Source organism: Fundulus heteroclitus, chromosome 16, assembly GCF_011125445.2.
Source record: "Fundulus heteroclitus isolate FHET01 chromosome 16, MU-UCD_Fhet_4.1, whole genome shotgun sequence".
In the NCBI taxonomy this organism is placed as follows: domain Eukaryota; kingdom Metazoa; phylum Chordata; class Actinopteri; order Cyprinodontiformes; family Fundulidae; genus Fundulus; species Fundulus heteroclitus.
Window position 1 is genome coordinate 11,091,189 of NC_046376.1, and position 12,218 is coordinate 11,103,406.

At 41.4% G+C, this 12,218-nt stretch overlaps 1 protein-coding gene across 2 annotated transcripts; it reads right to left on the reverse strand.

Moving 5' to 3' along the window:
• Positions 1-1,085: 1,085 nt before the first annotated feature.
• Positions 1,086-11,990, reverse strand: nmt1a (N-myristoyltransferase 1a). 2 transcript variants are annotated; one of them, XM_036147876.1, is made up of 12 exons: positions 11,804-11,990; positions 9,868-9,967; positions 9,558-9,702; positions 9,314-9,432; positions 5,851-5,942; positions 5,602-5,718; positions 5,295-5,465; positions 5,042-5,150; positions 4,778-4,948; positions 4,531-4,695; positions 4,304-4,441; positions 1,086-2,198 (listed from the first exon to the last, which is right to left on the reverse strand). In XM_036147876.1, exons 1-12 carry the CDS (start codon positions 11,905-11,907, stop codon positions 2,178-2,180), a joined length of 1,452 nt encoding a protein of 483 aa, XP_036003769.1. In that variant the 5' UTR covers positions 11,908-11,990; the 3' UTR covers positions 1,086-2,177. The 2 variants fall into 2 exon arrangements, with proteins under 2 accessions (XP_036003769.1, XP_036003770.1); XM_036147877.1 differs by lacking the exon at positions 11,804-11,990 and adding an exon at positions 10,564-10,582.
• Positions 11,991-12,218: the final 228 nt, after the last annotated feature.

The following is a 12,218-nucleotide window of genomic DNA, read 5'->3' on the forward strand; positions in this document are numbered from 1 at the left end:
TTTCATTTAGCAAATTATTGAAACTAACCGTGGGATAATATTCTGATTTACTGAGATGCACTTATAATGTGCAGTCTCTGCTTCTGGATTGAATGCATTTTTCCCAATAATAAAGCTCTACACACAGGGCTAGCACAGTTCCTAGAGCACTTTGAACCATGTTTTCTAGAAAGATATATTTTAAGGAACTTTTTAGAACCAAATAAAATTGTGGAATATTTATGATTTTTGGTTTTCAACTTTATATTTTCATCAATTATCCCCAAGGACTTTATCTAAAGAAAACAAGGTGCTGTAAATTATATTTAGGTTTGTTTTTCAATCCCAGATTTTTCAAACTGTGAAACAGAATAACTTTGTGTCGACTTTTTGTGTTTTCTGAGTGAAAGAACTGAACATCATTCCAGAAGGATGGTTTGCAGGTTGGTTGTGATCTAACCCCACGCTGGCCAGAGATTCTGATGAAAAGACAATATTTTTTCATGCACAAATACTCTAAATAATATTTTTTATCTTTAGACTTTTGTAACAGTATTGACTTTAAAAGACTGTGGTTTTAAGCGTCAGATAAAGTGAATATGAGAACTTAAAATGTTAAAATGTTTGATGAGCTTTGCAAAAAAAAAAAAAAAAAAAAAAAAAAACGTTAAACTTCTAGTTCATTTTTGTGCTCCAAAACAAAAGAAAAAAACAAAAAACTAATTTTGCATCTTCACATTCATTACCTGCACCATTCCACAGCAAGATCAACCTTTTAGATTTCTTTTTGCAAACAAAGCCAAGTTTTACATAAGAAACAGTTTATTAGAGGCATCTCCTCAAGTCAACAGCATCCACCCTGCACCTCTCCAAATTGTGACTCCATCATTCTCAAAAAAATAAACCCTCAGCCAATCTGACAGCAGCGAAGTTGTCAATATGCATATGTTGAAATATTTCACGCTGTGTTGTAATATTGGTGCGTTATCTCATCCTAGTCATTCATAGGAAGTTAACTGGCACAACCATCAGTCCAGCCGGGAACCCCCGACACACTGAAGCCTGCTGACAACTCCAGGTCTGTTTGCATTTCAATAATTTAAGCCTTTTTTTGAAGAAATGCATTTCAACGTATTCTTGGACTTTCTCAGGAAGCTTACCTGCATTCTAGGGTAAAAAGAAAAATACAAAAGGTTTCTGATCTTGTCCTTAAACCCAACATGTTTGGGAAATTTCACAAGTCTCTGGGGATCACAAAGGTGAACATTCTTTTTTTCTACTGGGGGCTCATTGATATTAAAAGATGTCATTATAAATGTTAACCCCCCCACATCAGGAAGCTTTCTGCCTCTACGTAGCAGCCAAGCCTGATCGATACGGACTGATTTGTCCCCCAGCAAGTCCATGATATGTCTGCATTCCTGGGTTCTGTTTGTTAGTACGGTGAGCTCAAGAAGGATGGTCACAGGAAGTGGATATAACAAGCCGAGCTCCAGAAGATGAACACCAACTCTGGCTTTAATTCAAGCAGTGCTGATTAATTTTCAAGGCTACTGAAACATATATTGTTTAAAAAAGGGTCAAGCATGACAAAAAAAAAAACCAAACAAAACAGATCTAACCAGAAGCCCTTAGTTTAAGTATCATTTGGTATTTATTAACCGCATCATGTAGAGTCTCCTCTTTAAAATCTCTCTTTCACCCATTGATTTTTTTATTTATTTATTTATTTCTAAAACTTAATGAGTTTCATTTTAGTTGCAAAAACCACTTCCAACATTTCAAGATAAAATCAGACAGCTTCTACTCTGCATGTGTTAGGGCATTATGTCGGACTTGTTACACACTCACACGTACTGTAGGTTTCATGGATGGTAGTGGCCAGTGACCCGTGAAAATCGGCTGCGTTGTGTGATTTGGTACAATTTAAGACAGCTTTCAGAGGAATTACAGTTGCTTGCAATGATGAACTACAACAGCTTAAGGTCCATGTGGCTGAAGGAGGAGGAGGAGGGGAGGGGGGGACCTGAGGGTCCTCCCAACCCCTGTACACCTGGGAGCAGTAGTGCAGGTAAAAGTTCAAAACGTCAGAGAGTAAAAATGGGCGGTGGGTTTTCTTTTCCGAAAGCATGAAGTCATAAGTCCGTGGTGCGGTCTTCAGGCCCGTTGGTGACGCGTGCTTATGGCGTAAAGGGATGTCACTGCAGAACCAATCCAACCTGGGGGGGGAAGCAGTGGAGGCGTTAGGTAAACTGCCTTACCTAACGGCGTTATATCAGCAAACAAACTTTTTCATAATGACATTTTAAGATTTGCCCCCAATATAAGCAATAACTTGCAAAAAAAACAAAAAGGGGAAAACCTGCCGTGGAAATGATTAAAACATCTTACAAAAATATATAAATTAAAAATGATTATTATGTCATTAGCTTCACAGACAGCCCAATAACGGTTCAGACACGGTCTGGGCCCGTTGAGCGGCACTATGCAGCGCCTTTGTTGTGTATAAGTTAATGTTTCAATTCAATTTTAAGTTATGGTAACCAGATTTCTCTAATGAAAACTGGGGACGTCTCTGATTTTGTCCGAGGATTGGTTTGTTTTGAATGATCTGCAACGCCGGTGGGGCAGGGAAAGCGCATTCAGCTCTTCTATGTCGGGACAGCGGCAGAACCGGGTAAATACCTCTGGTTGCACAAAGCTTTTTTACTCCATGATGTAAAAAAACTCATGATGCACTGAAATCGGGGACAGTCCCCAGAAATCGAGGATGTCTGCTCACCCTATTTTAAGTGGTACAGGAGCAGGATAGTTTTCACAAGCCTAGCGCGCCCTCTTGTGGCTATAGACTTTTGCATACAAATGACTTTTTGCACCATTATTTTTGCACATAAACTATGGTTGAACATTATCTGCACACTATTTTTCTCCTGCACTGTTACACCTGATCACTGCTGCACTTTATATTGTAATGCTGCCTTATTCCACCTGAAATCCCATTACACTGTCGTAAGCCGTATGCAACAAAATTGCATTCTGTATGCACTCAGTCAACTTTGTCATTTTGTATGTATAAAGTCTAAAGTCTAAGATGGTAATGTTTACTCCTTGGTTGATGCTGGTCAAGATGAATCACTTAAATTTGATATACAAATCGCACTTGAATATAAGTCGCAGGATCGGCCAAATTATGAAAAAAAGTGTGACTTATAGACTGAAAAATAAGTAATTTTGATGACTATAGCTCACAGCCAATGAGTAAACATTAGTTTCTAAGAAAATATAAATACTAAAAATTTAAATTACCAATTAAAGAACAGGATTATTACAGTCAAAACAAGCAAAAAAAAAAAAAAAAAAAAAGCGGCAGCTTGACAGATGTCCAGTCATGAGCCCCTTTCACAAAACATTTCAGTCATAAACCTGCAGAGACAATCCGCTTCCGACGTCCCTCTGCCCTTCATAAAACCAAAGTCAAGATGGTGATATGCTGCAAAGCTTTGAAGTTCAACTCAAAGCTTTGCATTTTTTTGAAGAAAAAAAAAAAAAAAAAAAAAAAAAAAAAAAAAAAAAAAAAAAAAAAAAAAAAAAAAAAAATCGCTAGAGGGTTTGAAAAGTGCAACAGTGCTCGCTATGGATGCAGCTGTGTGTGTTTTTTTTAAGACAGCTGCTTTAATGCCTCCCAGCTGCAGAGCTGAGCTGCCTATGTCACTAGAACAGAATTACATCAGGTCAACCAAAAGCAAAGTTAATTGGAAATTCTACGCAAGACCACCGTTTAACCCCAGGAGGGCGCCACACTGACGATTTTAGACACAAAAGCAGGATTTCAACAAATATGCACCAATTTTTCAAAATAATGACCAGGATATGTAGAAGAAACAATTACGAATCCAGGCGATCTGCTCCTTCAAATGTTTATTTTTTTAAGGTCTCATTTCAGCTGAATTTGGGGATAGCAACCAGACTTAGAATAACTTTAATTTTCTAGTTTAGTGGAGGGATGATTTCTGCCTCACAGTTTCTTCCCTGAAAAGCAGTAAAACTGGCTGTGCTGCTGATGAGAATTTCTGAGATTTTAAATTAAAAAGGTTAAAACCCTGTCATAATAAAGTTGGCTCTTACCAACTTGGGAAAAAAAAACAACCAAAACAACAAACTAGCATTAGCATGCAAAGCTCCACAGTAAAAGACTGAGCCCCTTCTGGAAAGAGCAAACACATTTTTAACTTCTGCTATTTTCAGACTCTTTCAAGTAATTTTAATCCAAAAAAAATAAAAAAAAATAATAATAATCACAAGCAATCCTGGGAAAAATTTTTACCTTTTCTGGTCCCATGCTGGGACACTTCCAATTGTACAGATAATACTGTAGATTCCCATCGCCGATGCCGAACTTCAGCTTCTCTAAGAAAGTCTTGTTTTCCATTAGATCCAGTGCATTGAAGACATCGAAGCCTTTCTGCATAGGAACAAAACAGAACGAGTTCGCCGTGTGCGAAAGGAGAACAAACAGTTTGTGTGCATTTTCAAAAATGGAGCAAAACGAACCGATTTGGCCAGAATGAGCGCGTCAGACATCAGGTCCAGCATTGGCGTGGTGGTGTGCACGTTGTAGAAGGAGTACGCCGCTTTAAGACTGCGATGCACCGGGTGATTCATTATGGTGGAAGGCAGCGTGTAGAAGCTCAGGAAATCTGTCACTTTGCCTTCGTTCTATTGGGACAATAAAGGTCCGTCTTTATAAAAAAGGTGCAAATAATCTCTGCAGAGATATTAACCTAAAAAGATGCGTTACCTCCACCACGAACGTGTCTATAATGTTCTCCTGCGGGAGCAACCAGTGTTCCACCTCCTCCTCGTTCATGGCAGGGACCAGGTTGAACTGGCTAAGGTACTCACGGAGGAGGCGATGCACCACTGGCACATCCTTCTTGGTCATCGGTCGCAGACCAGAAGTCTTTGGAGACTGAAGGGAAAAAATCAGAGAAGGTTAAAAAAACACGAAGAAGCGTTTAACTAATGATCTGCGTCTTGAATCCGTGTCCATTTTTCCACCAACCTCAGGCAAACGGTACAACTTCATGGTGCGCTGCATAGTCATGTTCCGGCTCAGATGGGAGAACTTCACTTCGATCAGCTTCCTCGGGTTCAGAGAGCGATGCCAGTACCTGTGCACACCAGATGGAAATTAAAGGGACATTTCAGATTATAAGGCGCAATTAAAATGCTTTTAAAAAAAATGTTAGAAAATTGACGGTGCGCCTTATGGTCCAAAGAATACATGTATATATTTTGGCTTATTCCGTACAAACCTGCACGTCCCCACCGGTTTGGGCAGTACTACTCCAGCAGTGTACACCGCCTGGAAGATGCCCTGAAGGTTCACGCGTCTGGTGATCTCTCGGATCAGAACTGGAGCGACCCGTTTGGCTCGAAGCTTCTTGTGGACGCACAGGAAATTGATCTCTACCATTTTCTTTTCTCTAAATCGCAAGGAAAAAAAAAAAAAAAGTCATGAGGCATAACTTGTAATAGAAGTTAACTCGAGATGGATATTGACACATTTAGCATCAAAAATAAAATAATTAAAATCCACCCTCCATTACTGGGTTAACTTACACGTCATAGATGCGGATGGTGGCTGGGATTGCACTGATAAACCCGACCAGCTTCTGGTTGGAGTTCACTCGAACCCCACAGTGCCACTGAGGCAGCCATCCTGGGGGTCGTAGGGCCCTAAACAAAAAAATAGTCATTCAAATGCAAAAAAAAAAAATTAACGTTAACCATTTTTTGTATAATTTAAAGAGGAAATGAAGAAAAAAAAATCTGCTGCAATAAACTGAATTACAAAGCTTTGAGAGTTACCAGAGCAAGAACTCAGGAGAGTAGTCAAATCTGAACATGTTGTCATCGTCTTCCACATAGTTCTCATTCAGGAGAGTGTAGAGCTCCTTAAGCTGAAAAACGGGAAATTTTTGTCTTAACTGCAGCAAACAGTAGTAAAGAAGCAGTGTAGGTCTGTAAACCATGCATTCTGCCTGCACGAGTGTGCAGTGAGACTTAAAACCAGTCAGATTTTATGTGACAGCGGTGCATAATTGTAAAGAAAACAACTGCTGCAGAATTTGAAGGTAAAATCTTAAAAGTCTGCCCATTGAAATGCATCCTCCCATTTTGCTCTGACATCCCCAAATATAAGGCGGGGTGGCCGACTGGCCTTGAGAGATTCACAGTTAAGGTGGGGACAGCCGTTGACAGTCCAATATTTAGTCATAAACCTAACGCGTTTAGCTTTTAGGAAAGAATGTTGTAGATTGTTGATAGAAAGCCACAAGCCTTGTAGGGGACACAGTAACGATGCTCTGGCCAGATAGGACCAACACGAAGCTTTCTGGTATACATGCAAACCACCAAGTGTCGTGGCAAACCAAAGACATCATCCCCACTATTAAGCGCTGGGTGTCAACATCATGATGTAGTTATGCTTTCCTTCAGCAAGACAGAGATGATAGGCAGAGGGATGGAGCTAAATACAGGGTCATACTGGAAGGAAAACCTTAGGCTAACCTCACACTGCAGGCCTTGATGCTCAAATCTGATCCTTTGCTGAAATGTGATTTTTTATTTTTTATTTTTTTTTAGGTGGCCGTTCATATTACTATTAAATGCGACCGTCATCATTCTGCTGTCTGAACGGTTGAAGGTAGCAAAGCGATTCACATGCGCGGATAACAGGACGAGCCATAGAGCGGTGCACCGGTTATGGAAGTAATGGTGAATTCAATTGTTTCTAGAAGTGTTCAATAAAGTTTTGCTAAAAGAAAGCTAGAAAGTATTTGTTTAAATGCAGATACCGGCCGGCATCTCTCCCTGTTATTAAAACGCTTTTGAGCAGTTGGAGCCGATAATATTAAGACCACATCTCAGCAAGACAAAGTACAGTAAGAAGAAAGTAGCACAGCTATTAACGGTCTTTTATGGAGCTGCTACTGTGTGTGGATGTGTAGAGAGAGACAGGAGAGTGACGTGAAAGATGGATAAAATGCAACATGATCGTTCAGACTGCGGATTCTTTGAAAAAAATCCAATTCGTGTTCAAACTTGTACCAAATATCAAAGTGGCACAAACATGATTTTTTTGGGGGGGGCAAATATATCAGATTTGGGTCGCATTCCCTGCAGTGTGAACTTAAAAAAGCCCGGGGATGGGGCAGAGGTTCAGCTTCCAGCAGGACAACAACCCTAAACCTACAGCTAGAGCTACAACGGGACGGTTTAGATCACCAGTCTCATACTCAACTCCTCCAGGCCCGGTGTCCAGCTACGTTTAGTGTGTCAAATAAAATGCATAACGATATTACAGCTTTCATTAATTTATTTCACATTTGAAACATTGTCTAGCCTGTAAGGTAAAAAAAAAGAAACAATAATCGAATCGAAGTGTATTCTTGAGTATCGAAAATAATCGAATCGTTTGGTCAGGAAATCGATACTGAATCGAATCGCCATGATGGGTGTGATTTACACCCCTAATCAGCACGTTAGCATAGATCTACAGAGCTCTGCTAATGAGCTGATATTACAGTCGGGTGTGTTGAAACGGTTGGAGGACACCTAACAGAGAATCTAAGGCAAGATTTAAATGAGCGATGTTCATAGACCTGCTCCATCTAATTTGACTGAGCTTGAGCTACTTTGCTACAAGGAATTGCTACAAATGTCGGTCTCTAGATCCCAAAAGGCTTGCAGCAGTAATGGCAGCTAAAGGGAGTTCAATTGATTTCTGACTAAAGGTGTGTTCCCCAGTTTGGAGCGAGTGATTTAGACGTCGTCCCTATGTAAAGGCGCTTTCAGGAGCGGACTAAGCGTGTGGTGCGAAGGACGCCTTTAGAGCGACACGAATTGGACAAATAGAGCGAAGCAAAACGGCGGCTGGAGCAAAGTGAAATTTTGCTCGAGTTAAAAAAATCTGAACTTTCCTGTGAATCTGTGTCACGTTAAGGGTGCCTCTCGTCCATTTATTTAAGCACAAAAATGTTTTATATGCGTTACATATTCAGACAGTACAATTAGGTTATATTTCTGTTTAACACTGATGGATTCACTCATCCAACACGCCTGTAGTTCGTCTCCTGGAGAGAGATCCGTGAGATTTCCCATCCCAGAGATTTCCATGAGGGGGCTGTGCAGATAAGTCATGTCGCAAAGAATTGTGGGATACCTAAAGGGTTCTTAGTGCCGGTAAGGGACGTGGCGGGGTTCCTAGGCTAAACTAGCAGCTGCTGAGAGCATACAGGATGCTTTTCCTACCTCCTTCCTCACTGACTGCTCTACTCAGACAGCACTTATCATGGCGACCGCTGACGCACTTCTGCTTTGGCTAAAGAGTCCTTGCTCTATAAGGGTATAATCGCATTGAGCCGAAATGTCAATCGACCAACGGCAGGTGATCCAGTCAAAAAATTTGCCGTGTCTGAAATGGGGGGGAACGATTTTGCAAAATAATCTAATTGCGATTTTTTTTTCTTAATATTGCGATTTAATGCGATTTTTTCCCCCGCAGTTTAATTTATCATGTCTTTTTAAACATATACAAACAACAAATCAATTTGTTTCCTCGCCGTGCGGATTAGTTGCTAAAACACCCACAGCATCTAAACTCGAAGCGGAAATGATTGCGTTCTGCCTACAATATATTTCAACCAAAATTGCAGTTGTGACTTTTCTCTGCGTTAACCACAAGTAACAAAAGTGTTATCTAAAAAAGATCTTTGTAAAGATGGACTATTTAAAACAAGAACCTTTAATGTTTCTATTAATCAGAATATTATTCAAGAGAACAGCTTTTAATTGATTTGGACATCAATCCTTGTTGGACATAAAGTGTAACCAGTCAATGTATTAAACTGATTGACCAGAACTTAATGCCATGTATGATTATATGAACTCTAAAACAAGTAATAAAATTAGATTATCTCACTGCTGCAACTGTCTTCCCTTTCTATGTGGAGGCAAACCCACTTTAAATATTTTACCGACACCTAATGGACGTTTCTAATTCATTAATTGTTACATAGCCAAAAATTGCAGACCTCTGCGATTTTGAAATTGCGTTTTTTTAAATTGTGATTATATTGAAAATGCGATTAATTGTTCAGCCCTAGTCTGAATTTGGTGTGAGCGCACCTTAAGCGGGCCTTTACGTTCCACCTCACAGTTATGCACCGCTTTGTGGTGGTCAAACCCCCAAAATCTCACTAAAACAAGTTTGCATGTAAAAAAAATAAATTAAAGCATAATTGCTGATTCAAAATTAACTCCGTCCTACCACTCCAGGGTTGCCCAGATCGAGGGTGTCCCAGCTGAAGCCGCCAGGGAGGCTGTAGGGCTCTTCTCTGATCTGGTCTTTATCAGGTTCGATCGAGCCGTGGGACGTTACGGTCTCCCCTGAAGGAAAACAAAAATATGCTGACATGAAGCACAAACCTGCAATACACCACATAAAGCCCAGTGGACTTTTTTTCTTTTGTTTTGTATATGAAATAAAAAAAAAGGCATGACAATGGTCATACCAAGCTTGGGCACAGGTTGTGTGTCCCAAAACTGATAGCTCCTCCGACTGGCCTCCTCCATGGTTTTGGCCGGACCTTGGCCAACAGAAAACAGTTCAATGGCCTTTTGGATCTCCTGTAGCTTATCAGCTGGCAGTGAATTTACCTGTTCAGGGAGTTGAAAACAGATTTAGGATAAAAGAGAAAAAAAAGAAAACATGTACTTTATTAATGACTTTAACCTCATTGTTTGCCATTGTGGTGTGCTATTCTGTGCTTAGAAAAGCGTTACAGGTTAGCATTTTTCATGCTAAAACGAATAGTTTCATGCCTTGGCAAGCGTGTCCTGAGCCGCTTCTGTGGCACCAGCTTTCTTCTTCTTTTTCTGTTTCCTTTTCTTCTTCTTGGCACCAGTGTCATCAGCCGGGTCGCTGGAAAACATGAAAAAAAAAAAACACTGTTTCTCAGAAAACCTCGCCCTGATGACTAATTACATTTATTGTTGAATGCATGATGGAAACATTCCGGCTTTTGTGTAAGTTACGAAGATCAGTTAATACGGGCAAGTGTGTCACAAATAGATCCATCACGGAAACGTTCCCTGACTCAGTCCCCTTGTTGGTATTTTATTTCGTTTTCGATAAAAAATAAAACATTAAAAAAAAAACGCAACAAATGTTTACCATTTACCAAAAAAAAAAAGTTTCTTTTTAGTTTCTTGACTACTACTAATATTATTATTAAACTAAATTAACATTATATTCACACTGTATTCCCTTCATGCCTGTCTGTGTTAATCCTTCCTATTGGCTGGACAGAAACAGCTGCTTGCACCAGTCCTGCAGTGCCAAGCGTGGCCTTAAAGCAGGCGAGGAGACAGCCTCACTTGTACATCAGCTAAACTGACACAAAGATAAAAAATAAATCACAACAGGCAGGACTGATATTACAACTATTCCCCCACGAGTTCAAACTTAATAAACCACACGCCTACTGCCATCCACCCAGAGAATGACAGGGTACTTACAGAGGATTATCTCTTCAGTGTCCAAGACAGGACAAGAGGCCCGGCTCTGGGCCTGCGTTTTCACCCCCCACCCCCCTCCTCCTCCCCGGTGCAGATGGTGAATCACATGACCTCTGAACAAGAAGTACATGGTATCCAAGCGTGTCTGCATACCCATGTACAGGAGGTCAATGAGTAGAGTAACTGGGACAATGCAGGACAAAACATTCAATAGTTTGTTCTCCATGCTTCCCTTTCAGCAGCGTAGGAGCAGCTAACAACCAGAACCAGTCTTTGTCTGCATGTTGGGTGGAGGAGGACTGCAGTTCGCTGCTAATTTGCTCCACTGGAATTAACCGGGTCATCACTCTCTCTCTCTCAAGAGCAAAGCAGAAGCATCCTGATAAATCACACTCGAGTGATGTCAGGTTTATTTCTTTCCAGAGCAAACCGAATCTATATTTTTGCAACCTTATAGAAGCCACGACATGAAAGGGAGGAGGGGGGGGGGGGGAAATCACAGGTGAACTCTTCCTGAAGTTCAGAAAAGGAGCCTATGCTGTGGCTCGCAGCTTAGTAAACACTTGGGGGAGGGCCAAGCCAAGTAGGATTTCCATCAAAGCCTAATTTCCGAACGAGCTCTTCTGAGTTCGGCTGCTGCTGGATCTCGCAGACATCTGTGAATGCAGGGTGAAATGAAAGCCTTCCTCCCCCCCCATGGCTCACCGGTAACAGGAGCAAAGGCACGGTGTCTGCTCCTTTCACTTTTGCTTTTGTGTTCACAGTCGGACAAAAAAAAGGGGGTTTGACAGCGTCGTTAGCATGGCCAGCTAACTCCTATCTGTCAATCGGAGGTAATCGGACAACATGCTAGTAGAAGCGACGCGCTACCAACGTGTAAAACAAGAAACTTCTAATAAATTTCTTGAAACTTCCCAGGTTTGTATGTCTTTCTTTTTTTTCCCTAGACCAATTTCTAACATCACTTTTTGACCATTTTCAACCTCCCCCAGCAACGCCTTGCTGTTGCTAAACCCCTCCTATGTTGGCAAAGGGGAATCTACCCTCAACCAATCACCTTACAGAGTTAGCTCGGAGACGCTGCCGGTAGCCAATAGGAAGAGAGCTAGTAGGCTGGACTTGAGACGGGCGACAGTTGCCTGGCCGTCTTTGCTAAAGCTTCGGTTAGCATTCGCTTCGGTGTGAAGTAAGGCCGCCTAGCCCGCAAACCGCCGCTGTGTGAATAAAGCTGCCCCATTACCCGTCCTCCAAGTGGTGCACTTCATTTTCACAGTCGCTACAGTGTCCGTGGTCTTCTACATCTTCTTTCTCCGGGATCGGTGCTGTCTCATTCTCATCCGCCATCTTCGACCAGGAAGTGAGGGTCCGCACGGCGTGCGCTGGTCGCCTTTAAACAAGCCTCGACGCGATTGGCTCAGCGGCCGGGGCGCCTTTAATGTCGTCCGTTGAGCTCGTTTCAAAGTGCTTGCTGTAAACATCACGCAAAATACGCGGCCATGAGGGGACGCTACCTGAAGCCCAACACGATACAGTCATTTTAAGAGCAAACAGGGAACATTCCCTGAAATGTTGCAGACGTTTACACGCTAAACCCCTTTTGAGAACGTTCTCTAAAGTTTAGTGAATGTGAAACATTCCGTCAACGAAGGTGCAAT

What these genes read in the sequence shown, in the direction of transcription:
- nmt1a (XM_036147876.1), bottom strand. Translation starts at nt 11,907, where the DNA reads ATGGCGGATGAGAATGAGACAGCACCGATCCCGGAGAAAGAAGATGTA. An exon ending in ACAACCTGTGCCCAAGCTTG is followed by an intron (nt 9,433 to 9,557) that starts GTATGACCATTG and finishes GTTTTCCTTCAG; the next exon opens with GGGAGACCGTAACGTCCCAC. An exon ending in TCTCCTGAGTTCTTGCTCTG is followed by an intron (nt 5,719 to 5,850) that starts GTAACTCTCAAA and finishes TTTTTTGTTTAG; the next exon opens with GGCCCTACGACCCCCAGGAT.